Source organism: Salvia splendens, chromosome 14, assembly GCF_004379255.2.
Source record: "Salvia splendens isolate huo1 chromosome 14, SspV2, whole genome shotgun sequence".
NCBI classification, from domain to species: domain Eukaryota; kingdom Viridiplantae; phylum Streptophyta; class Magnoliopsida; order Lamiales; family Lamiaceae; genus Salvia; species Salvia splendens.
This window is the reverse complement of record NC_056045.1, coordinates 23046556-23072785: the sequence shown is the minus strand read 5'-3', so window position 1 is coordinate 23072785 and position 26230 is coordinate 23046556. Positions and strand designations below refer to the sequence as shown.

At 39.7% G+C, this 26230-nt stretch overlaps 3 protein-coding genes and 1 long non-coding RNA gene across 4 annotated transcripts; all 4 read right to left on the bottom strand.

Annotated features, from left to right (window-relative positions):
• Positions 1-6603: 6603 nt before the first annotated feature.
• On the bottom strand, positions 6604-8317 carry LOC121765837 (60S ribosomal protein L23a-1-like). Its single transcript, XM_042162092.1, has 4 exons — positions 8233-8317; positions 8097-8152; positions 7196-7559; positions 6604-6837 (listed from the first exon to the last, which is right to left on the bottom strand). Exons 2-4 carry the CDS (start codon positions 8110-8112, stop codon positions 6753-6755), a joined length of 465 nt encoding a protein of 154 aa, XP_042018026.1. The 5' UTR covers positions 8113-8152; positions 8233-8317; the 3' UTR covers positions 6604-6752.
• Positions 8318-10843: 2526 nt separating this feature from the next.
• On the bottom strand, positions 10844-12489 carry LOC121763333 (protein SODIUM POTASSIUM ROOT DEFECTIVE 2-like). The gene is made up of 3 exons (XM_042159334.1): positions 12020-12489; positions 11853-11934; positions 10844-11288 (listed from the first exon to the last, which is right to left on the bottom strand). The coding sequence occupies exons 1-3, from the start codon at positions 12419-12421 to the stop codon at positions 11101-11103; spliced, it is 672 nt and encodes a 223-aa protein (XP_042015268.1). The 5' UTR covers positions 12422-12489; the 3' UTR covers positions 10844-11100.
• A 1048-nt stretch (positions 12490-13537) lies between these two features.
• Positions 13538-16844, bottom strand: LOC121765764 (UDP-glucuronic acid decarboxylase 1-like). Its single transcript, XM_042161985.1, has 7 exons — positions 16016-16844; positions 15642-15789; positions 15489-15568; positions 15026-15109; positions 14687-14761; positions 14070-14162; positions 13538-13976 (listed from the first exon to the last, which is right to left on the bottom strand). The coding sequence occupies exons 1-7, from the start codon at positions 16664-16666 to the stop codon at positions 13767-13769; spliced, it is 1341 nt and encodes a 446-aa protein (XP_042017919.1). The 5' UTR covers positions 16667-16844; the 3' UTR covers positions 13538-13766.
• Positions 16845-19883: 3039 nt separating this feature from the next.
• Positions 19884-21236, bottom strand: LOC121764889. The gene is made up of 3 exons (XR_006042649.1): positions 20882-21236; positions 20153-20757; positions 19884-20040 (listed from the first exon to the last, which is right to left on the bottom strand). It is a non-coding gene; the product is annotated as an uncharacterized LOC121764889 (long non-coding RNA).
• Between the last annotated feature and the right edge of the window lie 4994 nt (positions 21237-26230).

Below are 26230 nucleotides of genomic sequence, written 5' to 3'. Positions count from 1 at the left end.
AGAGAGAGCGCAAGTTATACTCGAGGTTTTGTTGCACAACTGACCGGTCCGGGAGGTTTATTTGAAAGGTTTCTGAGAGGTCGACTCCAAATTCGTCACTGGTATCCGATTGGATTGCTTGAAGGGGACCAAGATCAATTGAACTCAAATTGTTATAATAAAAATCTAAAATTCTAGAGGTACCTGCTAATTTCCATTTTGGATCCAATACCTTTGCAATCAAAAACACGTTAGGAATCTCACTGAAATACTTGAGCCATTTTTCAATCATATAATACAAAACGCACATTAACTCGGGAGAAGAGGAAGCATTTTTCATTGCAGTTTTAAAACCAAGGGATATGTACATGCAATGCTCCAAAACACGAACAGCAGTGCAATAATAAACACCCGACAATTCAACAGTAGCATTTTTGAAATATTTGAACAATTTAAATAAAGCCAAACTGTTATCCCAACAACTATGCGAAAGATATAAATCACGGTAGGGGTTAGTTCTATAAAAATCACATAAAGCATCTTTATGTGTCAAGGTAGAATTCAGACAATCATATGTCGAATTCCATCTATGAGACACATCCATAGTAAAATTCGTGTACCTGACATTCTTTTGATGGCAATATTTCTTCCATGCTTTGCCAATAGCTGGCTTTTGATGGATTAATCTAACTGCATTTCTAATAGGAGAGACATGCTTTTGCCATAATTCAAGCGCATCCTGTACACATAAATTTAAAATATGGCAAATGCATCTTTGATGAAAATACTTACCTCCAATTACCGGTGTACAAGCCGCAATCAAATCGGCAATACTTGCGGTGTTGGCAGTTGCATTATCAAAACCAATAGAAAATATCTTGTTGCATAACTGAAACTCATTCAACACTTGTATAATCAAAGAAGCAATTTCAGGTGCAGTGTGTGGACTTTCAAATTCTCTAAAACCAATTAAACGCTTGTTCAAAGTCCAACTGTTGTCCACAAAGTGAACCGTAATACCCATGTATGAATGACGGTTAAAACAATCCGTCCAAACATCTGAGCAAATGTTCACCCTGTGGCCCATGTTAACTAAATAACGTGATAATTCTACCTTTTTCTCCAAGCACTGCCGAACGGTAGATCGTTGCACGGTCATTCGACCTATTCTTTTGATTGCTACATTCAACCCACTTTGCATAGTAACCTCAAAACTTTTGTCATCAAAAACATTAAAGGGCATATGCTTCATAGCCGCCCATCTAGTCATTGTATCATCAAAATTCTTTTTATCATATTTAAATAGAGGCGCACCTGACGAACCCGAGCCGGCGGGTTGGAAGTTTAGTTGGCTTTGGGTAGAGGCAGTGCCGCATTCTACCGGATGCTTTGCCACTAAATGGCGACGGAGGGTGCCATATCCACCACCGGCGGACCATTTGTACACTTTATCGCAATAGTTGCAGTAAACATGAAAGTCCGAAGTCTCTTCTTGAGAGTTCGGATCGTGAGAACTTGGAATCACCACCGCCACCTTCTTGTAGTGTTTGATAAAAATGTCCGATTTCAAAGCTTTTGCCGTGTTAGTGGGTGCAGGGGGAGGCATCTCCTCATTTCCGTCGGTGCTAGAAGGAATACGAGAATGCGATCTATCCTCGTTGTTGTCCGAGTCCGACGATATAGTAACGTCGAACTCCTCATCTTGTTGGGAACGACCTCCCCTACCCCCACCTTGTTGCATTTCAGCAAGTAGCATGGCGGTCCTATGATCTTCTTCCATCTACAAATATTATGTAAGTAGAAGTTAAAAGTATGAACGCAAAAAAAAAATTAATGAAATTTTGTGCATGTGAATTGGAAAACAAATTTTTCATTACTTACTTGCATGCGTTCGGCTGCCAATCGGGAAACCTCTTCCATAACATCTCAACGACTAGGTCGTCGAGATTTTGAGGGACGCGTAGTGCTTTGATCTTGGGCTATTCCCTTGCCCCGATCACCACGTCCCGATCCACCACGAGAAGAAGACATATTGAATATATTGATAAATGAAAAGTAATATTGACTTGGAATGAAATATGTATAAAGTATAAAAGAAGTGGTAAATTATGAGCACAACAAATATAGTAGTGAGCAGAAAGTGTAGAATTAAACTTGCGCAATTAGAGAGAATGAGGAGAGAATAGAGAAATGGAGATTGAGAATGAAATCCTTGTTAACACAAGAATGGGGTAAGGAAATATGAAGGAGAAGTGGGGTATTTATAGGAGTAAAATTGGAAGAAATAAAAAAAAATTCAAATTTCAAATTTTCAAATTTTCGGCCGAACCGCCGGTTTACCGCCTGAACCGGCGGTTCAACCACAAAACCGGCGTTTTTCCACAAAACCGGCGGGTTGGTCCACGGTTTTCCGACACAAACCGCCGGTTTCTGACCTCACCTAGCCCCTACGCCTGAAAAGCTTCCGGAACCGGCGGTTTTCTTCCAAAACCGGCGGTTTTCGCCCAAAACCGGCGAACCGCCGGTTCATACCAATCCCTACTTTGAACCCCTACGAACCCCTACGAACCCTATGCCGTTCGACCCTTTGAACCGGCGGTTCGAACCGCCGAACCGCCGGTTCAGGTTCAATATATTGCCGAACCTGAACCGGCCCTTCCGACCCTGCGACCCTTCTGCCGGTTCAACCCGCCGGTTCCGGGCACGGTTCCGGTTCATGAACCGGCGGTTCCGAACCGCCGGTTAACCGCCGGGCCGGGTCGGTTTGTGCATGCCTAGGCCAGCCACAACTCTTCCTGCCACATCATCAGCACTAAAAACTCCTCCTGCCACATCACCAAGATAAACAACTGGACAAGCAATAGGCTAGCCACAATAAACAAAATTATAAAAAACAAATAATTAACAATCACACAAAATACGGAATTAAATTTACGACATAGATACGAGAAAATTCAATAATAATATTTAAAAGTTAAAAAGTACATTAATTAAAAAAATATATAAATTAATATAAAAAAATCAATAATAACATTTAAATTTATAAAAAGTACATTAATTAAAAAAAATTACATTAAGATAGAGAGAAAACTCGTTAAAACAAGTGGTGCGAATGAAAATGACGTGCAAATCGCGTATATATAGTGTTTCGACAATTAAAATAAAAAAAATATTCGGTTGGCCGATCGCTCGCCGATCGGGAGCCTGCAATGGCGGCCAGCCGATCGGCGAGCGCATCGGCCAGCGCCCGAAAATCGGCGTGCGCTCGCCATTTTTCTCGCCGATTTGCCGCCTGCTGGCTGCAATGGTTCGGCGAGCGGACCGGCTAGCCGATTTTCTTTCGGCTAGCCGGTCCGCTCGCCACCATTGTGGATGCTCTAACAAAAAATGATTTTCTTTGTCGTTTCATGTGATATGCAATTCGAATTTATTATTTTAATCTTGTGGTCGTTTGTTCCGCCACAAAGCCACAGGTAGTAGCAAAGAGTGATTTCCCTTCGATGGAATGGAACTATTTGATTGACTCTTTATTTAAAAAAAATATACTATATGTTGTAAACGATAAATAATACTCCCTCCGTCCCACGTTACTTGAGGCGTTTCTTTTCGGCACGAGATTTAAGAAAGTTGTGTTTAATAAGTTAAATAAGGCAGATGATGGAATAAAGTAAGAGAAATAAGAGAGTAAAGTAAAAGAAAGAATAAAGTATATGTGATTAGATGTTTTATTTTTAGCAAAAAAAAAATGACTCAAGTACTCAAGTAACATGGGATGGAGAGAGTATAGTTTTGTAAAAATGAGATTGTAATCTGGATATCAAATCTTTTTCAAGATTGAAATTTGATATTATTTATTATATATGCTCTTATCATCTTGCTTCCTCACAACAAACAATTTCGATAAAAAGGGAAATAGTAATATTTTCTCATATCCTTATTAAACAATTAATGACTAGTCTACAAATTCAACAATAACAAAAAATATGTTACATCAAAGTAATACTATAAAACTAATAATCTGCAAAACTTAGAATAAGAACGATGTCATTTTGTAGATGAATGTAAGAAAATAAAAATGTAAAAAAAGGGAAAAAAATACATAGAACTGTGAGAATGAAAGGACGGCTAAAAATATTAGTTAAGTATTTAATAATGATATTATAATTTATACCTATGAATATGGTTAATATTTTCAACTTTATTGAAATTTAATGGATGTGGTGTTGACTTTATTTCGACTTCGCTGATTTTAAAAAAAGTCAAGGAAATAAGAACCGCTCACATATCTGTTTTTTCAACAATTTTAAGGGTTGAAACCAAAGTTTACTTAATAAATAGATCGAATTATGGAATTAACGAAGATGTCATTTGTGGTTGCAAATCAGCCAAATGGTTGATTTTTTTGGAAAATGCTATCTAATATCTGCGGGGTTTATTTTTTTTATTTATCGTGCTTCATTTCATGTAAGGTAATTTATGTATGGCTGTTTAGAAAAAAAAACAGATTTATGTAATTTTATGTGGTAAAACAAGATCCATAGTCCATACTATCACAATTTACTAACAATTATTTTACACATATCCTTAGAGTGAAACCATTTCTCCGGTCATAACATAAACAATTAACTAAAATTAACTATTTCGCCACTTACTATAGAAACAACACTAGATTTCTTATAACATGTGCTCAAAAAAATTATATTCGATGGGATGAAAGGAGTAATTAATGTATGGAACCATCTTTATAAATAAAAACTGTATGAACGATTTTCAGATCTCATTATATCAAGATCTTTGATAGATCCATCACTTTGTTGAATAAATTAGAATATAACTATACAAAAGTTCAGAGGGCAATGTCGAGATTATTTATTATAAGAGAAGATCTAGACATCCCTAGGACATTGTTTGTTGTGGTTGTGGAAGTACAACTAAATCTAGAGTTAATAATTTAAGCTTGAATGAGCTCAAAAATCTTCTTAAGCCTCAACCTTTCAATAATTGTAATCAATGGATAAACACTGAGTTTAATATTGGTTTGACTAACAAAACACTAGAATCGACATAGCAATATTGCCGGTCCAATCACTGATAATAATAACCAATTTACAAAAATAGTGGTGTTACTATTTCCATGAAAAAAAGGAAACGCTTTAATAAACAACATTAAAACATCATATTTAAAAGTGTGAAAGAAACTTGCGTCTAACTTTGTATTTTTGTCATAATAAATGTAGAAGGTTTTGCTTGGTTTAGGACTAGCATTCAATAAAATTTTACAATGATGACAAATTTAATGAATCAAAATTACCAAACAAATTATATCAGACAAATGGATTATGGAATGCAGCTGTATAGTTAGAAGTAAGTAAGCTTTCTTCTTAAACTTTATCATCTAACATTTTCAAAGTCTTCTTTTCGACAATGAAGGATTCCTACCAATAACTCGCTAATCTTAACATAAATATATTCACGAACTTCACCATTTTTAGGATTAATAAATGCAAATAATCTTGATCTACTTTTGGTCAAGATTTAGTTTAGGTGCATACCTCATCCGCTTTTTAAGGTGGATCCTTTCGTACCTAATAATTGTATTAAAAGTTACATGTCTAATCTACTAAATTTCAAAACATAATGCCAACTTTTCTCATAAGAATCTATTTCAAGACAATTTTAAAGTTTCAAATGTTACAGAGGGCTCTAACTCACATTCCTGGAACTTATCATCCCATATAAATGGAGGACATCAAATATGCAAAATTATTGTAGAGTTGGCACGTACCATTGACGACGAAAGCAAACCATCAAAGGCGAACAGATCAGCAAAATACTAATTCTGCAGGACCGCGTGTAGATGTGATCGTCGCTGTCTCTCCACTCAATCACCAAAGGCCCTGCAGGGTAAACCGACAGTGAATCTCTGCGTGGAAGAAAGATGGTATGAGAATGCAAGAGGTGCCGAGAGGAAGTAGAAGCAGCAGATAACGAAATAACCAGATTAGCTCATTGATACTCCATAGGAGTAAAGAGTTCTAAATAGAGCATACATTGCATGACACTGTACCACAGTGAGGATACTAGAGAAAGTATAAACCTTTTATTCCCATGACAATTTGGCAAAGATTCTGACCCATGACCACACATCTGTAACAAAAAATATCAGAAGCCAACCTCAGGCATCCAAGAGCTATTCTATTGATTTCAGTCTACAACCTGTCATTTTAGTTCAATAGAAATAAACGAGTGAAAGTGTGAAAAACTAGAAGATCGCAGTGCAAGGTTAGCATTCTGATACGAATAATTCAAAAGGAAGAACTCTTATCGCATATCCCTTTATTCTGAGCACGAAATAAAAGGCAACTCTTTCTTAGTTTCAGTTCCATCTTTGAGACCATAACATATTGTTCGAAAACTGAGGGTTCTTTAATGTTATCAGTTCTGTCAGTAACTAATCTGATCTTTTTTCTGAACAAGCATAACAATTAGAAGCCTTTAGAACGGAGCAACTTCAACAATACAAGGCCATTGCGAACACGTTCATGAAGTTAGAAGGCAAAACTCAGCAAAACTCAACATAAACGACGGGAGTGAAAACTGTGCATTTTCCATGCAAGCAGTCGATGAAGAACAAAAATCTGAACTTTATAGAAGGTTTAATAACACTAGAGCTGTAGCTAAAACATAGAATGCGGTTTACTCATCGAGTTTACAAACTGGGTGTGTCAAGTCAAATAGCAACCAAAACAAAGAACAGCAATGCGGAGGCCAACTTAGATGATTCCAATTTTGTTAGCAACATCCAAAGCGTCATAGTCTGGTGTCAACCTCACGTATGCCTTCTTGGTACCATCCGGCCTGAAAAGAGTAAGCTTGTAAGATTCAACAGGCATAAAATGTGGAATGATGAAATGCAAAGTGAAATTCAACCATGTGATATCTATCTCCATCATTCATATCAGTAATCTTTTGTATTGACTGATGAAATCATTAACACTGGAAGAAACATGATTGACAAACTATTTGCAGCTATAATTACTTCAAAACATCAAATAATCAAAAAGTCAAGTAAAGATGGACATTCAATCGTTCAATCTAAATGTCCGCCACAGTTGCACATCAGACTAGGCTACATGCATCATAGAGAACAAAGCATGATGTCGACAAGATATAAACATTTACAGCTAGTAACCAAAATAGAGAGGAAATGGTATACCTGATAAGGGTGTTAACCTTCTTGGTCTGGATATCGTACATCTTCTTGACAGCAGCCTTGATCTTCTTCTTGTCGGCACGAATGTCGACAATAAAGACCAATGTATTGTTGTCTTCGATCTTCTTCATGGCGCTTTCCGTGGTTAACGGATATTTAAGTATCTGGTAATGATCGAGTTTATTGCGAGGGGCTGCACTGATTCTCGGATATTTTGGATTTCTCTCCTTTGTCAATGTTTTTGGTCGATAGAAAGTAACTTTAGTGCGGATCTTCTTGGCCTTCTTCTTGAAGGTGCCCGATGATTTTACTGCCTTAGCAGCCTTCAAGGCCTGTGCCTTAGCATCAGATTTCTTAGAAGCATCAGCTGCAAAAAGTGGAAAACAAAGATGATGAAAACTTTGCACATAACTTCTTTCCTAGAATTATGATAACAAATACGATTAGGTGTGAAAAAATTACATTACATCAATCACAAAATACAGTAAATATGACATTGAAAACTATTAAAGCTATGTTTCAAATAAGTCAGTGACCATAATCAAGAGCTTTTCACAAATATAGTGCAAAAGTCTTATGGATACGTATGAAACAGCATTCAACAACAACTAATATTGCCGGTATCAAATTATTCAACATCTTAGCAAACAACAGCACTATTTTGATTTCTCATTTTAAAATTTACATTTTTAAATTTTGAAACTAATTTCAGTTGTGGTAGCATCAAGTATCGAATAAGATCAAATCAGAAGCTGTATAATCTCTAGTGAGAAGAAAGATTAAACAACGAATTACGGTTTCCATTCAAATACATGTTTTAGATATGCGCAATACCATAGCTAAATGCCAAACTTGAAAAACAAAACCGAGAAGAAATTCCACGATTAAAAGAAGATACGCAAACCTTTAGCTGGAGCCATTCCGAAATGAAGCAACCTCTGCTAGCTTGCAAAAACTAACCTGAAAATTCAACCAATCTAATAATGTAAGATTATAAAACATCAACCGCATGAAATAGGGAAGAGCGAGAGAGAGATAACCTGGGCAGAGATACGCCGGCGCTAGGTTTGGAGGTGGAAGATGACGTTTTTATTATAGATTACGAATTGGGCCGTTCAATAGCACTAATTAAACCCAAATTCATAATTTAATTGTATTGATTTTGGGCCGCTCTATTTTCTTATCTTTGATAGCCCAATTTTTCCTCAGCTGTTGAGATTAAATATTCGACTTGACCAAAAATATAATCGATAAACCTCGACAAACATTAAAAACCTAGTAAAACTAAATAATAATCAATTTGTTTATAGTAACAAAAGCCTTTTCTTAAAGAACTAGAAAAATGAAAATATAATACTAAGAAAATAAGATATTTCATGATATTATCTAACCTAGTCACTATCCTTGTCATGGGCTTGGGTTGGGCCATTTATTTTTTCATTTATGCATATCTATATTTATCATACAAATACGATCTTGTTCCATATGAATGTAGCTGCTTTTATTGATATTAAATCTTGTTCTATATTTTAATGAAATATGCAACATTTATCCACATCTATCAATATTCTCTCTGCTGCTTGGTCTAGAATAGGTCGAAATATAGCCCTACTTAAATTGGTGAAGATGTGAGTAAAAACTGATAACTATTTGCTGCCTGGGCCACCCTAAGAGCATGAATAACGCGGAGCCGGGCCGCAAATCGCGAGTCCCGGCCCGCCCCGCGCGTTGGAGGAGGAGGCGGCACGGCCTGGGCCGGTCTCCGTGCCGCGATCCCGGCCTGGTGCCCGTCCCGTGGCCCGGCCTGGGACGGCGTTATTCGGGGGACGGGCCGCATCCGCGAGTCCCGGCCCAGCGTTACACGCTTCTCGGGCCGGGCCGCAAATCCAATTTATTTTTTTTTTTGATTTTGTGTCTATAAATACGAGCATTCCATTTGTGCATCAATCTTACGTGCATTCCATTTCAATCTCTATTATACCCTTTATTTCGGTGTCAATGGATTGGTTCAACAACGATGAACGTGATATGGAGGAGTTCGTTAACTCGAACAATTGGTACATACCGGGGTCGCAACCATCGCAGCCACAACCTAGTCCGGGAGTCGGTAGCAACGTCAACGTAACATCGCCGGTCAACACCGAAGAGTTCGAGCTCAGTGAGATGGAGCCCGCTCAAGAGCGGGGCAAGGAGAAGGTCGGCGAGGAGGATGGGCCGAAGAAGTACGGTCCGCAAGAGACAATGTGGCTTGCGAGGAACTACATCGACGTCACCGAAGATCCTATCATCGGCAACCAGCAGACCGACAAGGCTTTCTGGGAGTGGATTGCTCAGAAGTATAACGCTGGCCGTCCTAAAGGGTCGATCGAGCGTAGCTACGTGAAGTTGCGCAAGCATTGGGGCCGGGTCTAGGCGGATATGAGCAAGTGGAACGGAAAGTGGGCCAACGTAGTCCGGATGTGGCCGAGCGGGCACAGCGAGGCGGACCTCGTCGAGAAGGCGAAGGATGCGTTCTTCACTGACGGGAAGAATGCCTTCTAGTACTTCGAGGTCTGGAAGCTCATCGAGAAGAGCCCGAAGCACACCAGCGGTGCCGAGCCGGCGGCAACTGGGGCGGCGAAGAGAACCAAAGTTTCCGCCTCCGGAAACTACTCTTCGAGCGAAGGAGGTCCAGCGATCGACCTCAACGTGACGGACGACGACGTCTTCGGCTCCTCTCCTAGCATTCAAAGCCGCCCGACGGGAACAAAGGCGGCCAAGAGGAAAGCAAAGGGAAAGGCAACTGCGAGCAACTCCGCTATGGTGCCACCGCCGACCAATCCGTCTCTGGATAAGATGTCTGACACTTTGTCGGAGATGAGTATTACATGGCGGATGAGCCAGCTGACGGAGTTGACATCGAGGGATACATCGAAGATGGACGACGAGCTCGAGTTGCACCGTGAGATGATCGCCTACCTTCGCGCCCAAATGAAGAAGTAGTAGTCGTGGCTCGGGTTTCTAGTATTTTAAATTTGCTTCGTCTAGTAATGTAATGTTAATTTCTAATGAACAATGCATTTTCCCGGTTTCAATTGTTCAACGAATTGCGTTTACGAGTTAAATATGTTGAAGTTGTGAATAGTGTCATTTATTAGTTGCGGCCCGAGTTGCGGCCTGCAGGGTTAGAGCAGTTGGGGCATGAGCCGCAACTGTAGAGGAATGATGACGTGGAGGGGACTTGGGGCTGGAAATGGGGGTTATTCATGTCCTAAAATGTTGTTTGAATTTTGGGTTTGCCAATAGTTTCATTGCTGGTTTCCTTCTCTCCAATAATAAACTTATAACTGGTTGTACAAGTTTGCTCATCTAATAAATGTAAGTCCTAAACATAGATTATGAACTCGTTTTGCTTGCATTGATCATATAGTATTATTTTTTTGACACCATATAAGAAAAAAAAGGCGTATGTATCTGTGAGCTTGAGTCATGGCCTAACATGATGCATAAGCAACATAATGAATTCATAAGCTATTTACATTTAGTATTTGTGTTCTTAATAAATTAAATAGGTATAAAATATTTAATGATCCGATTGTGAGATAAATATTTCAGTGTTAGGCTTAGTCCATTTCATTTGTCAGAGGTTGTGTTTCAGTTGCACCATTCAACTCCAAAAATTAATCCCCCGCGATTACAAACAACGTACCATACATAAACTAACATGTACATTTCAAATTCTAATTAAAAATAGAAAAAATTCAATAAATCAAACGGAACTGTAACTTCTCCACAATTCAAATTCCCCAAGCTAAACAGTGATGTATATTCATCTCGTATTTATTTTGTTTGACATTGTGGTCTCGGGCAGTGAAATACGAAGATAAAAGATCAGTTTAAAACTAATATAAAACTGCTTGAAATTATATTTATGGAGCATCTGTGCTGCTATCATCGCTCTTGATTAATTCCGACGTTGGATTGGAAGACGCAATCGAAGGAGGCCATAATTGCGCATTCTTGACCTTAGATATGCTCGCAACAACATCCGACGCCATCACATTTCCGGTCACCGTCACCTTCTTCGCCAGAAAATCTATGTCGAAAGATTTCACTCCTGAAAATTCACATAGATTAATGTTACTGTTTTGTCCTTCAATATTAGTGAAATACTAGGACAGCTTGTGCTATTAACCTAATTTAAATGTACTATTATTTTGAAAATAAAATTTATGATGAGCAATCGACTATAAATTGATAACCAATGGTAAAAATAAAATTTTAAAGCCTAAGTATTTTGGTAATCTATATATAGAGCTACTTCGACTAGTCAAATGTGTGTATTTTCAGTAAAAAATAGTAATTTACTACTTACATATAACACTATAATCTCGTGAAAAATTTCAGTATCGGTGGTGCAATTATTGGTGCAGCTATCTGTCTCTGTTATTTTTAACAACTTGCATAATGTGGGGAATACAAAATAAATGGTTGTTGAGAAATTTATTACACTTAACCAATCAACCTTTATATCAACGTGTCGCTATGCATAACAAACCACCTACAATACATACACTCCATTTATTGAAATGGGTTTGTTTTGTTGGTACTACTTTTGTAACTTGCAATTAATTCAATTTCATTGTAACATTAAACCAATTCATAGTAATAAAAAAAATACCTTCCATCTTAGAGAGATGTTTCCTGAGCTTTTTGACACATCCTCTGCAGTGCAAAGACACTCTCAGCACAACAACAACAACCTGCGAACAAACAATGCATATTGATATTATTTCTATGTTAGTGAAACAAATGATTTTTAATAAAATAAAATAAAATAAAATAAACCTGTTGTGGAGAATGAGATAGAGTAGAGTCCTTGTTTGAGGTTTCCTCAGTGGAGAGATTTGATGGATTGTGGCACACTTTCTCTCCCAACAAATACCTGGTGGAGCCAGGAGGAGAGAGGAAGTCGCCGGGCTTGGTGCAGCTCCAGCTCCTCTTCACTGCGGCGGCGGCGGCGGAATCGATGATTTTGTTGGGGTGGTTTTCGTTTTCATTCGGAGGGGTTTTGGGATTCTTGGTCTTTTTGGGAGCTCTTTTGGCGTCTTTGATGATTGGGTTGTGGCGGTCGATGATTCTGCCGCCGAGGAGGGTGGTGGTGGAAGGAGAGGCTGTGGAGTTAGGCTCCATGCTTAGGCATATTGATGTTGCAGCTTGTGATGCGCAGAATATGTCTACTCCCTTCATCTCTCTCTTTCTTTCTTTCTGAGATAATGGAGAGAGAGAGAGAGTAGTGAGACTGAGAGAGAGGAATCTTCTACTATTATATAGTGTGATACTAGTATTATTTTTCTGAATAGTAGTAAAATATTTATTGAATGACATGAAATTTGAATTTAATGTGTGTGTGTTTGTAAAGTACATTATTATAACCGACGTTGAATTTTGATGAGTAGTGTTTTTTATGGAAAAAAAGATAAGATAACAAGTAATTAAAATTAAAACGAACAAAGTAAGAATGTATAGATAATGTACATCTTATCTATTCATCAAATCAATGGTCCCTTTTTGTTTTTATTTTTCACTGAATTCAAAACTGAACAGTGAGCTGAGCTACAACAGAAAGAGACTGACAAATGCAATTAGTGAAGGTGAAAAATAGAGAGGATAAACGGACAAAAGCAACGGCTAAAACTCTGCTCAACACTGCCCCCCTTCTTCTATATTTCTTACCTTCCATGTTTGATGTTTCCACCTTTATTTCAAATTTCACATTTTTGTTCTTAGCATGCGTTAAATAAGCATACAAAATAATACTACTCACTCTCTCTCAATCAAAATAAATTACTCCGTATTTCTTTTCAACACAAGATTTTATGTTGTGTTCATTATGTTAATCAAAGAGTCGATAAATTAGAGAGATTGTAGTTTCTAATTTATAAAATGCAAGTGTGACAGAGAGATTATTACTGTATTCTAACTAGAACAATGTTTCTTCACTATTTGTTTCGGGTGCATAATCTATACTTGCAAAGTTCATGAAATTTACACATTGAGAACTCAGGTGCCTTTTAAATTGAAGCAAGTTTGACATCTTTGATGAACCCACTATAATAATATTATAAAATCAAACCATCATACAAATAGTATGACAAATAGTTCAAACATAATACCAGACATCCTCATATGTTTAATTCATGAGAATCTTCATTACAGGTCTATTGATATGTCAAAAAGAGTTGCATAAAGTTTTGTCATACAGAAGTCATGTTATTGGCATTGGCCACTAGAAACACAGTTTCTCAGTTCACTCTCATAGATCTTAAATTGTTCTTTGCTATGCAGAGAGAGAAAGAGGGACTATTGCAAAAGAATATATATCCTATATAAGCAGTGTATTGAAGTCATGTACACCACATAAATGAGGGTAAGAAAGGGGTACTCAAAATTCCAGCAGATATTACAAGAAATTTCAAAATTCAGAAATAATGGGAACTTCAAACGTGACGTATTGCTAAATATGGAGCTGCTCAGTGGACAATCGATGTAAATATCAATACAATGTGGTTCAGTTCTATACATCATACCATTCTCACTTGTTTCCCTTTCCTTCATCCTCATTCAAGATGCGGTTTCTAAAATCATCAACCATTCGAGGCAATCCATCTCGTAATGAAACTTTGGGCTCCCAGTTAAGAAGATCCTTTGCTTTGCTTATATCTGGTTTCCTCTTGTGCGGATCATCAGCAGTGTTTGGTCTGAATTCAATGGAGGCACTAGGATCGATGGTTTCTTTCACAACCTGTAAAAATTTCACAAATAACTCAACTTTGCAGAAGTCTAAAAACCTTGCATCAAATATAAAGAAATGTATCTATAGAGGATAAAGACAGACCTCAGCTAGCTCTAACATGGTAAACTCTCCTGGATTACCCAAATTGAATGGGCCGACATGCTCACCTTCCATCAAAGCCACCAATCCATCAACCTGACATTCAAAAACGGATGCATACATCATATATACATGGATCTGAGTTTTACAGCACACTGAGCAAATACATGGTTTACTTCATCTCCATAATCTTCCTTGCCACATTATGTAAACCATCTTGATGATGGTTCAGGCTCTTTAAAACAAAATTCAATATATACGAGGGTCGCTTATACTACGAATATAAAGAGCTGTTTAAAGGAAGAGATGAAGGTTCAGTATATTGCTGTATATTTGTCCGACTGGATTGCTAGAGGTTTTTTCATAGAATAGGAAAGATGTGTTAATAATGGACAGGAGAATAAACAAATCAGTACCTTACGATCTCTAGCTTTAAACTCATAAAAGAACGTGTCTACCTTTAAATATGATTTAAGATTTTGTAGCAACTTGAAACCACTAGAATTTCTGGATGAGACTGAACCAATCTAATCTAATGTGCTGCATATCTTGAAATTTTTTGACTAGCTATGCTGAAAGACCAATCAGTAAGGGTGGTGCCAAATAGAGAAATTACATACCAAGTCTGACACAAATTGGAAGCTTCGTGTTTGCTTCCCGTCCCCATAGATTGTCATTGGTTGTTTCCGTATAGCCTGCATAAGACAGCTATGGTCATCAGAATCTGCCATCAATATTGAAAGGATAAAGACATATTTTGCTCTCCACACTATCATGCTTATATGTTTTCTGCCAAAAGTAACTTCTAATGTATTATGTTTGGACTAAAGTTTTTTTAGATTCATACGTTTTTCCGCCAAAAATTGCTTCTAATGGATTATGTCTGGACTAAAGTTGATTACAACTAACAGGTAGTCTCTTTCCCACAACCACACAGAATATTGTTTATCTAGACGAACCTGTGAAACAAAGTTGCTGACAACACGACCATCATCCAGACACATCCGAGGCCCATATGTATTAAAAATACGTGCAATGCGCACCTGTAACAACATAAAGATTATTAGACAGAGTTGCACAATGTCAAATCTGGAAAAATTCAAATCTTTACATGGGCATACTTAAAAGAATCATGGTCGCTGCAAAGAAATATCTCTCCTTACAGAACACTTGTAATAATAAATAATTCCCTTCAGGATTGAGCCCATTTCTCAATCTTTAAACTCTCATAATAACTGCTTGTATCTCTAAATATGTCCTAGTTGCTATGTGATTTGGAAACAATAACCTCAATCCTATGTACCTAACAAAACTAATGATGACTAATGAGGAATATGGTAACAACAGAACTCATAAAAAACAACATATTAGTGTCAGACAAATTGAAAATATCAAGATTCAGAATGTTATCGTGCATATTACCTCAACACCAGCACCTCTGTGATAGTCCATCGCTAAGGTTTCAGCTGTCCGTTTCCCTTCGTCATAGCAACTTCTCACACCTGATTAATCATCAAATCAGATCAATGCAACCTAAAAAACAACGATTGGCGAGAAACAAGAATTGTCACTTACCAATTGGGTTCACATGCCCCCAATATGTCTCCTTCTGTGGATGCTCAAGAGGATCACCATAAACCTCACTTGTGCTAGTGAGCAGAAACCTCGCACCTATCCTCTTTGCAAGACCCAACATATTAAGGGTTCCCATCACATTTGTCTTGTAGTCACATGTCAAGGATCTCAACCAATTCCGAACACAATCTATTCAATCAAACTAAAAGCATGCTAAAAGAAAAACATAGAAATCTCAACTCATCAATTCAAAACAAATCGAACGAACAAATGCATGAAGTCGCACATAATTTTCACAGTAATCAATGATCTAAGCTGCCATAAAAATCAAAGATCTAAAATTTAGTATCCGAAAAGACAGTGAGAGAGGATATGATGGTCTTGACAGGGTTATACTTATAATGCACCGGCGATGCAGGGCACGCCAAATGGTAGATCTGATCCACCTCCAGCAAAATCGGCTCGACAACGTCATGCCTAATGAGCTCAAACCTCGGATTCCCAAACAAATGCACCACATTCTCCTTCCTGCCCGTAAAGAAATTATCAATGACGATCACATCATCACCTCTGGCGACAAGCTTATCCACCAAATGACTCCCGACAAAACCGGCGCCACCGGTGACGACAATCCTCTTCCTCTTACTCCCAATCCCCACCGGCACTCTTCCCACCCCATTCGCGAACTTATTATAATTACCACCAGCGGCATGATTCGCATACTTATTGGAGAAATCGGCGCGATCGCGGTATCCGACCACGGAATCGCGTTCTCCAGCTGAAATCCGTCCCCACGGATCGGGCGGGGAGAGGACCGAGAAGGAGGGCTGGAAGATGAAGAAGGTGGAGCCGATCAGAATTCCGACGAGGATGAAGAGGAGGCGCTGCTCCTTGAGTATGTAATTGAGCGATCTAGGTAGAGATCGCGGGTGCTTGAGGGATTTGGGGGAGTAGGGAGGGGTTTGGGAGAAGGGCATCTCTTCATCTTTGCGGAAGCTGGTGGATTGCTTGTGCAATTGCTTCATTTCTGGCGAAATTGTGAGGAATTGGATCAAATTGGGGGGGGGGGGGCGCGTTTATGGCGTTAGATTGAGATTGTTGAAGTGAAGAAAATGTGGCGGGTGGGATGGGGGCATCTCATTTCAGGTGTTTGTTCAATATTGGAGATTTGAAGATGGAGTGTTGTTATACTGATTCAGATTTGTATGCGACTGTTGAGAGAGAGAGAAACATTTGATTATAAGCTATAGATGGTCTTTTGTTGCTATTATTGAGCCACTAATGCGTACTAGGCTGGAGATTTGCAGGCTAATTAAATTGGAGTACAAAGGTAGCAACGTCAACAATAAAATTTTGGATCTTTGAGGAACGAAGCTGGACGGTAGAAACTTGGTCAATACAGAAAATGGTGTCAGATCACAGCCCCTTGGTTATGAGATGCATCGAATCAGAGATGAGGAAACGAGCCCCATTCCGGTTTCAGAACATGTGGATAAGGCACCATGGCTTCCTCGAAGTGGTGGAGAAAATCTGGAATATTGAAACAGCGGAGCAGGGGATGAGAAACTTGCAATTCAAACTCAACAAGATCAAGGGTGAACTGAAACGATGGAATAAGGAAGTCTTTGGTAATATCTTCAATAGACTCAGCAATGCAGAAAAGAAGCGGCGGAGGCACAAAAAAACTATGAAAATGAACCATCCCCACAGAACAGGGAGGAACACCATAGACGAACAGCGAAATACCTCCTATATTTGCGGATGGAGGAAGATTATTGGCGACAAAAGGCTAGTATGCGTTGGGTGGTCGAAGGTGAACGAAATTCAAAATTTTATCAAGGATGGGTACGCCAGAAAAGAGTGAAAGCACGCATCCATGAAGTCCACGTGGGGGATGAAAGCATCTCGGATGAGGAGGGAATTAGGCAATCTGCAGCAACCTTCTTTCAAAACCTACTCACTTCTGACGTCGCATACCTTGAAGAACCGTTGCTTGAGGGCATTCAAACATTATCGGATAGCCTAGACAAGGAAAGCATGTGTACCACCCTGAGCTCGGAAGAAGTGAAACAAGCAGTTTTCGGAATCGCAGCGGATAGTGCATCCGGCTCGGATGGTTTCTCCTCACTTTTTTTTCCAATCATGCTGGGAAATCGTTGGGGGTGATGTTGTTGCAGCGGTGGAAGCGTTTTTCGCAGGAGCATACATGCCAAGAAGCTTTACGTCCACAATGATCGTTCTCCTCCCAAAAAGGAGAATCTGAGTACATGGGCAGACTTCCGTCCAATCAGTTTGTGCAATGTCACAAACAAAATCTTCTCCAAAATCATCGCAGCAAGGCTAGCTCATCTCCTACCTACACTCACGGCTCCTAACCAAAGTGGCTTCATCCAAGGGAGACTCTTGAACGACAATGTTTTGTTGGCACAAGAACTGATCCGAGACCTTGCTAACTGCTCTCCTACACCGAATGTTGCGATCAAACTGGACATGGCAAAAGCATATGACCGAGTCCAATGGGGTTTTCTGTTCAAAGTTCTACGACATATGAAATTCTCGGAGAAATGGATTGGTCTGATTGAACGATGCATTAATTCATGCTGGTTTTCGGTACTCATCAATGGCACTCCGGCTGGGTTTTTTAAATCATCGAGGGGGCTCAGGCAAGGTGACCCTCTATCACCATCTCTTTTTATCATTGCAGCGGAATATCTATCAAAGTGCTTGGATATGCTGATCCTAAGAAGAAGAAAAATGCGTTTCACCACGGCAAGAAACAATCTTGAGGCTTCACACCTAGCGTATGCAGATGATGTAATCGTCTTCACTCAAGCAAAACAAACATCTCTTGAGGGTCTTGTGGAATGCTTGAGACATTATGCCACAGTTTCCGGGCAGAAAATAAACATGGAAAAAAGTGAGTTTTATGTTGATGAAAAATATGCGAATTGGTTCCCTAGCCTTCTAAAATGGAACTTCAGAGAGAGGGATCTTGAGAATCAAATTAGATTCTGGCACCGACACTTGGGTAGCACAGAAAAACCACATGCGAGCGCACTGATCCCTTGCCTTGTCCTATGGTTCATATGGTCCGAACGAAATGGCAATATCCATAGGAACACAAGATTTAGTGTTGATAGTGTCTTAGATCGCGTGTTTACATATCTCCAACAACTGATTGCAGGCAAGAAAATGAGCAGAGAACAATGGAGAGGGTGTGGTAATACAGAGGTTTTCAACACACTCGCGTGGAAAGAAAGACCGAGGAAACAGAGCAGGCTGGTAAGATGGATCCCACCGGAGGCTGGTTGGGTAAAACTGAACATCGCTGGAGTTTGGAAAGCAGAATCGGGAATGGGAGGGGTCATACAGGACGAGAAAGACAGCCTCATCCAAGGCTTCCTTGGAAAGGCTACCTCAGTTTCGGTCTTGGAGGCGCAACTTCAAACACTCATGAAGGGCCTAGCCATCGCAAGAGACCAGGGAAGGAAGATCTGGGTTGAACTAGACAATTTGGAAGTGGTGAAGATGCTGCAAAATAAGAAATTCGGTGCAGCAGCCATGCGGCACCAAGTCACTGATATTTGCAACATGTTGAAGCAAGTGGACGTGAAAATCACACATATACTATCCCAAGGCAACAAAGCAACGGCATCGCTAGCTTTGAAGGAGAGTAAAGAAAGGGCTCATAAAGTGTTCGAACAAGAGAGCGCACCACAGATGACGCCATGATCAGAATGGATTAGTTGGGTCTTCCAAATTTCGTGTTCCGTGAGTGACTGCAAGACTCGCTCGGGCACTTTTCTCAGGGCCAACCCACAGCAACACAGTTAGTCAAGGCTATGGGCCGCTTGAACCACATTTGCCGAACGATGGTCTTTCGCAGGATAACATAAGGGAGTCTGTTTACTGAGTCGTGACTGTAACCTTGCTGTTTTATCTTAACATAGGATGAGAGTAGACTGGTGTCGTGTCCATTGTTGGGACTTGGACTCCAAGTTACTCTCTTTATTAATGCTGAGCATGTCACTTTTGGGCATGGCTTTTGCTTGTAGTTGACGGACTTGGTGATATATAGGGATGGGAGGCTGTAACGATCCGCTAAGCCGGTATTATTTAGAGACTATATTAGTAGCTCGATTATCTAAATAAGTAACTCTTATGTGATTAAATCTGAACCACGATGAATTGTCGTTGTTGTTTGTTTAACGTTAGTAAACGTAAATATATTACACCTATAAGAATATTAATTTAAATAAATAAATAAGAGCCCAAAAATCAAAATAATAATAATGTCCGATACACCCATAAAATTTCAACAAAATTTAATACATCTTTCGTTCTAAAGAAGATCGGGAACTACTACGCGGTCAGCTGCGAACTTGAAACGGGTTCTTTCCTACACCAAATAAAACAATAGTAAGCAAATGTTTTTTTTTATAAGTAAATAAGGCAAGATGGAAAAACAAAGCAGATTTGAACAGCTAATACAAATCCTAGCAATATCCTACCAGATCGTTTCTTTTACGGCTGCATTTAATGCAGCATTTAATGTGTATCTTGCAACCATATCTTCAAGTATCAGGAGAATTTTGTAAGATATGATTTTTGTCTGCAACTTGTTTCCTCATCCTAAATATCATCCATGATCCATCCCTTTCACTTGCCCCACCTCATACCAAAATTATCTCCTCTCCAAAGGCAGCAAGAATCCCTCCACCGGACGTCCACCTCATAGAGGACAAAGTCTAAAAGCAACCACTTATTCTCTTCTTCACACCACAAAAGTAAGTACCATCTAACACCTCACTTTTTCTTCACATAGTGCAACATATTGCCAAGCCTGTCTCTGCCAACATATGAACTTAGTACCCATTATTATAGAACACCAATTTAGCATTTATAGGTATTTCATATGAACAACTTAGCAAGGACATAGTATCCATAGCATTCCAAGAACATAAGAATAGCAAATTCTCAAAGGATAATATGAACTTAGCTTGAAATGATATATGAATCTGTCAAAGAACTCCCGGTAACGAGCTCGGCACTCCGTCGACACCGATGGCAGTCCACGCTCTAAAACCACATCTGCCCTTTTTATCATTCCTTGAATCTGGAAAAATTTGGAATATGATTACCAAAGTTTTATCAAAAGAATGCATTAAAAATATAATCTTTAGCCAAAAAAAAGGGGGGAAAGAGAAGGGGATGAAGGATCGAACTTCCCACACCCTTACCTTCCGGGAGTTCGCGGCGACGGCGGATCCGCAGGACCTGCGGCAACGGCGGACCAGCGCGGCGGCGGCGGCGGCGGCGCGGCGAACCGAGAGAGAGACCGACCGAGGGAGAGAGACCGCATGCAGACGGTGAACTCCCGGGAAGAGGACAGTGAAGCCGCCGCCTGTGCATGCACAGTGGCGGCAGCGGCGAAACTGGAACGGAAGAGCGACGGCGGCGTGACTGTGAGGAGAGAAGGAAGGAGAGAGAGAGAGACGCGGGGGAGGAGAGGGCCGCCGCCGATCGGCGGCGGAGAAGCTGGCGGCGGCGGCGGAGTCCAGGCGAGAGAGAGAGAAGAGAGAAGCTGCTGTGTAGTGTTTGAAATGAGGGAGGAAGATAGAGTTAGGTTTTCTTCCTTGAAATGGGTTTCCTTTTCTTTTGGGATCCAAATTTAATTAGTTGGGCCACCTTCAAAATAAATGATTGAGCCCAACTACTTGTGGATAGTTGGTGCAGCTGGAAATAAATATATGAATGGCCCAATTTTCAAATAAATTAAATTTTGGGCTTAAGAATGAAATGATTAGGTTAGCTAAAATAATTAGTTGTGGCCCAAGTGCTATATTTTTGTAAGAATAATGAATAAAGTATAGAACGCCAATTTTAGTTGGAACCGAATTAGCAAACGAAGTAGCAATAGATGGTGTAAATTTTGGGGAAATTTCTAATAATAATAATAATAATAATAATAATAATAATAATAACAACTTTAATAATAAAGTTAAACCTTGATGACTCAACTTATTTTAACACAAGTAATACCTGCAAGTGTACGGGGCTAGTGTAGCAATCAGTAAGCAAGAGTATCGTATCCCACAGAGACAATTTTGTATCAACTTAACTACCACGAACAAAGATCAACTACTATCTAGACAATCAAGTGCAGTTTGGTTTGTTCTAACAACTAATAAAAACATATAATAAGCAAGTAACAATTAAGAACAAGAAAACACGGTGTGATAATGAAAGATAATATGAAGAAATTGTAGAACTCAAGGATCCGATGCACAATTCCAAGCTCTTATCCAATTGACTCGCCCTACCTTTTGGTGTCTCTAGAGTTACTAAGTCAACCACGATTATAGATTAAACCCCCTCCCGAGGTGAGAAACCTGTAGATTAGATGCTAGAATTGAAGTCCCCTTCTAATCCTAAAACCTCTAACTCCCAAAAGTTTGATTAGGTTAATGACCTCACTCAAAACCTCAACTCTCCCGAGTTCTATTGTATTAAGGTGTGAATTATTCTTCTTTCCGGATTAACTATTTCATCTCCCGATTAATCTAATTAATCCTACACAATCAAGTGGTGATCAAGCAATTGAAAGGAATAAACCCAAGAATAATCAAATAACTACAAGAGCAAGGCAAGAACAAAATCAATCGGATAAAAACTATGAAATTAGTGCATCATCACCAAGAATTCTACAAGAGATGTTTAGCTACTCATGTTTATGAAGAAAATCATATTCAACACAAAGAAATTCAACAAATACATGAAATATAGATACTAAGTACTCCTGTGAGATCAATCTATGGAATGAAGCTTCAATCTTCCGATATAGAGTCTCCAATCTTCAAATCTTTCTCTCAAAGGTGTTCTTGAGGGTGTGAGTGTGTGTGGTAGGCGGTAGGTAGAATGTGTTTCGAACCCTAGGCATTTTCTCTATTTCATTCACTTCAAAAATCGCGTTTTCAGCTTCAGACGCGTCAGACACTCCTACCCGGCCGGGTTGTATTTTTGAACTGGAAATTCAACCCGGCCGGGTCCCCATTTTAGGGTCGTTGCTGGACTCAGGCCCTACCCGGCCGGGTTATATTTTTGCACTGTAAATTCGACCCGGCCGGGTCCTTCTTCTCGTGCCCATGCTTCCTCTGAACACTTTATGCTCCATTTTCTCTTCTTTTCACCTATCTTTCCTAGAACACTCAACAAAACACATAGAACTCCAAAGGTATAATAATCGGTTAGATGAAGACAATATCGAGTGATAAAATTAACATTTAGCACTTCAACATACCAATTGCACCTATGAAAATATGAGTTTGTCAACTCCCCCAAACTTAAAACCTTATTTGTCCTCAAATAATCAAGAAGAATATCGCAAGAAGAATAAACTCATACAAGAGGTGAAATTGGGCTTTGCTTCAGATTCATATTTAAAACAACGGCATGGAATCCTGCAAAATCAATCAAACATTACTTTGAGCTACTGTCTCGTGTATCACTTGGTTTCAATGCCCTCGCAGGTTTATGAAGTGTAATATTTTTTTTTATGTCTCACTCACTCTCAAGTGTATAGGAATTTCAACAATAATCTCTCAAATCAAAATACAAGCAGTGTTTACCATAGGCTTGCTCAAAATCAAGCATCTCCTCTACTAGATTGTGAATGTGAATTTAAGATCAGAAAGGACTTTATTGAGGTTGTAACGTGGCTCTTTGGACGGCAGGGAATATTTTGGCTTAAGTGACTGAAAGAATAGGAAGCACAAGTACCCCACAACTTACAATTATCAACAAAAAAACAATTCCCCAAAACGTATCTCAGAAAAGTAGGACTAGTGTCAAACTTCTTCCTACCATCCTGTCCCCATTTATTTAGAAACCCAACCAATGACCCTCTAGACTTCGTCTAGCTTATACCTCCAATTTTTTATTTTTATTTTTATTATTTTTTTTTATGCACACCCTATTATCATGATTATGCACTTTTCACAAGTAAGCACACTAATTTTCCTTCTACCTTATCTCTCCAACTCTTTTCACAAGATATAAATTAGAATTCACCAAGAGTGTATGGATATCCCCTTTTTTTTTTTTTCTTTTTTAGCTTCCAAAGAAAAAGGCTTAAAAGGCTCAAAGTGGCTAGCTAGGGAGAAATATTTTGAATAAGGTCATAGATTTGGATGTATAACGTGGCTTAAGAAGGATGGCCTAACGTCATCTCCTAAACTCACATTCACTATGTAGACTTAATATGATCGGGAGCAAGTTCTAGAAACAACAACAAGCATTTGATAATATCACACTGAAATAAAGGTTCGGCTCAAATCTCACTGGGTATCGGCATTGAACAAGCAAACAAGCAATTCACTCACAAGCAAATCATAACCAATAAAGCTTATCCCCACCATTTTCACAAAGCATTTTCACAAGAAATCGTCATAAGCGCCCAAAATAAACACCTCATAGTATGAATAATTATGCGATCAGTACATGCCCATATTCAAGTCCCACAGGAGAGACGTACACAAATCAAATAGAAAAAAACTAAAGCACAAAAGAGTTCAACAAATCCACGGAGATAACGGGGAAGGAAGGGGAGCACCACCAATCCACGTCAGACTCCCCCAAACTTATTCAATACGAAGGACTGAATAAGTTTGAAAAGAAGTGGATGGGGTGGGATACCTCTAGTCGGAAGGTGGAGGAAATCTCGCGTAGTAAGCACGGTAGAAGGCCTGCTCCTCCGCCCACCTAGCGTCACCTTGAGCTTGTAGGTGGTCTATCCGCTCCCCAAAGGAATCTAGTCGGGACTCCTGCTGGGTCCTCCAGATTTGGTTCTCCTCACGCAGCCTTTGTTGTTCAAGACGTATGCCTCGAATCCCTTCAACTATCTCTGCCAATTGGCTGTCCCTAGATGGTCGGCCAACCGGACGTCTCCTCTTTGGCTGGCTGGACTCGGCTTCCTCCTCGTCTTCTTCCGTGTTTGGATCATCATCCTGAATGGGTAGGGGCTCGTCGGGTATCTCTGGTTGTGGGAATTGGCGTGGGCCCACACGCATTGGCCGTTGACCTGTAAATCCTTCGCCTTGTGGGGGGTCACTTGCTATTCTCGCCATATGATCCTCGGAGTTCATCCTCCAGTTGGCCTGATAAGTCCACCCTCCAACCGCGGTTAGTTGAGGGGAGGGGAATCTGAAGAACGTATTCGTGTCTATAACAAAGTACCCGGCGCCCCTGCTGTCCACAGTGATCATGCCTGATTTCTTCAGAATGTCCCAATCGATTGACATGCTCCCCGAATCTGGGTGACGTTCCTCTATGTCAACCCCAAAATGGAGGGCCTAGCGGGTGATCACACCTCCACAGCATAATTTGCCACTTTTCTTCTTCGCATGTCTCTCCAAATGTTTGATCATATAGTATCCAGTATTGATCCTTCGATGGGCCAACATGCCCCATAGCATGAAGAGTATAACTTCGGAAATGCTTCCCAGTTCCTTATGTGCTAACGGGAAACAAACCAACGCCTTGGCCATGTACCTCAACACCGGGTTCCGAATGGAGTTGATTTTGGCACGGGATGGGGTAAAAGTAGGGCCTTGGCTAGACGTAGCCTCATCTAATGTAATGCGACCCCAGAAGTCGTGCCTGTTATAATCCTGAGGCTCTTCAATATACCCTTCTTCATTGTCATCGAGTAGCTCAAAGATAGAGTTGAACTCCGCCAAAGTGAGAGTGTGGGCGACATTGTCCAAGCGAAAAGTGATGGAGACCAATACTCTGTCGATGTAATTCACTTGGAGAGTGGATAGGAATTCCAAGGTTAGGGCCTTGTACGATCCATAGCGGTTTGCAAAGAGAAAGTTAAGGTGGCCCGCGTCCCTGAGCATTTCCCAAGAGGCCTGAATGCCCATATCGGTGAGTAAGTCATCCACCGGGTACCGGGACGGCATACTATCCAAAAGTGCCAAAGCTGCCCATCTGTTCTTCTCATCTCTGCTTCTTAAGGTCACATTCAAAGCTCGGGGGTTAGCAAAGTTGGCCATCTGAAATGTACCTGAAATCAACCACAACAAGGAGCCAACTCCCCCAAACTTTAGTCCACAATCAAAGATTTATAGACAAAACAAGGTGAAATTAGGAAGATAGACTCAATTCCTAAGATCAAAAGCTATAAATCAACTTAGGGAGATAGACTCAATCTCTACACCTTTCATCAAAGCACCCAACAAACCAATTTCCAATCTCAATTGCATTGATATCTCAATCATATAGGGCAAACAATCAGATGAACTTTAGAAAGATAGACTCAATTTCTAAAACTCAAATAAAACAATTAACACGGGAGATAGACTCAATCCCTACGCCCAAGCTCACATAATCAAATTATAACTCAAAACCAAGCATATTGGCATATTTCAACAAATTATAGCTCAAGCAATTCAACAATTCAACTATTGAACTATACCCATTCCTAATTGGAGGCTATACCCACAAGCAATTCAACAATTATAGGCATATTTCACATCTCAAGCACCATACTTCTCAAATTCAACTCAAATGTTCCATAATCTTCAAAC

Bases quoted from the DNA above. Each gene is read 5' to 3' on its own strand.
- LOC121765837 (XM_042162092.1), bottom strand. The intron at 6,838-7,195 runs GTATACCATTTC...TACTCTTTTCAG, and splicing joins AAGGTTAACACCCTTATCAG to GCCGGATGGTACCAAGAAGG.
- LOC121763333 (XM_042159334.1), bottom strand. From the start codon at position 12,421: ATGAAGGGAGTAGACATATTCTGCGCATCACAAGCTGCAACATCAATA. The intron at 11,935-12,019 runs GTTTATTTTATT...GTTTGTTCGCAG, and splicing joins TATCTCATTCTCCACAACAG to GTTGTTGTTGTTGTGCTGAG. The intron at 11,289-11,852 runs GTATTTTTTTTA...GTGAATTTTCAG, and splicing joins ACATCTCTCTAAGATGGAAG to GAGTGAAATCTTTCGACATA.
- LOC121765764 (XM_042161985.1), bottom strand. From the start codon at position 16,666: ATGAAGCAATTGCACAAGCAATCCACCAGCTTCCGCAAAGATGAAGAG. The intron at 15,790-16,015 runs ATATCCTCTCTC...ACATGTGACTAC, and splicing joins ATAACCCTGTCAAGACCATC to AAGACAAATGTGATGGGAAC. The intron at 13,977-14,069 runs GTCTGTCTTTAT...AAATTTTTACAG, and splicing joins CCATGTTAGAGCTAGCTGAG to GTTGTGAAAGAAACCATCGA.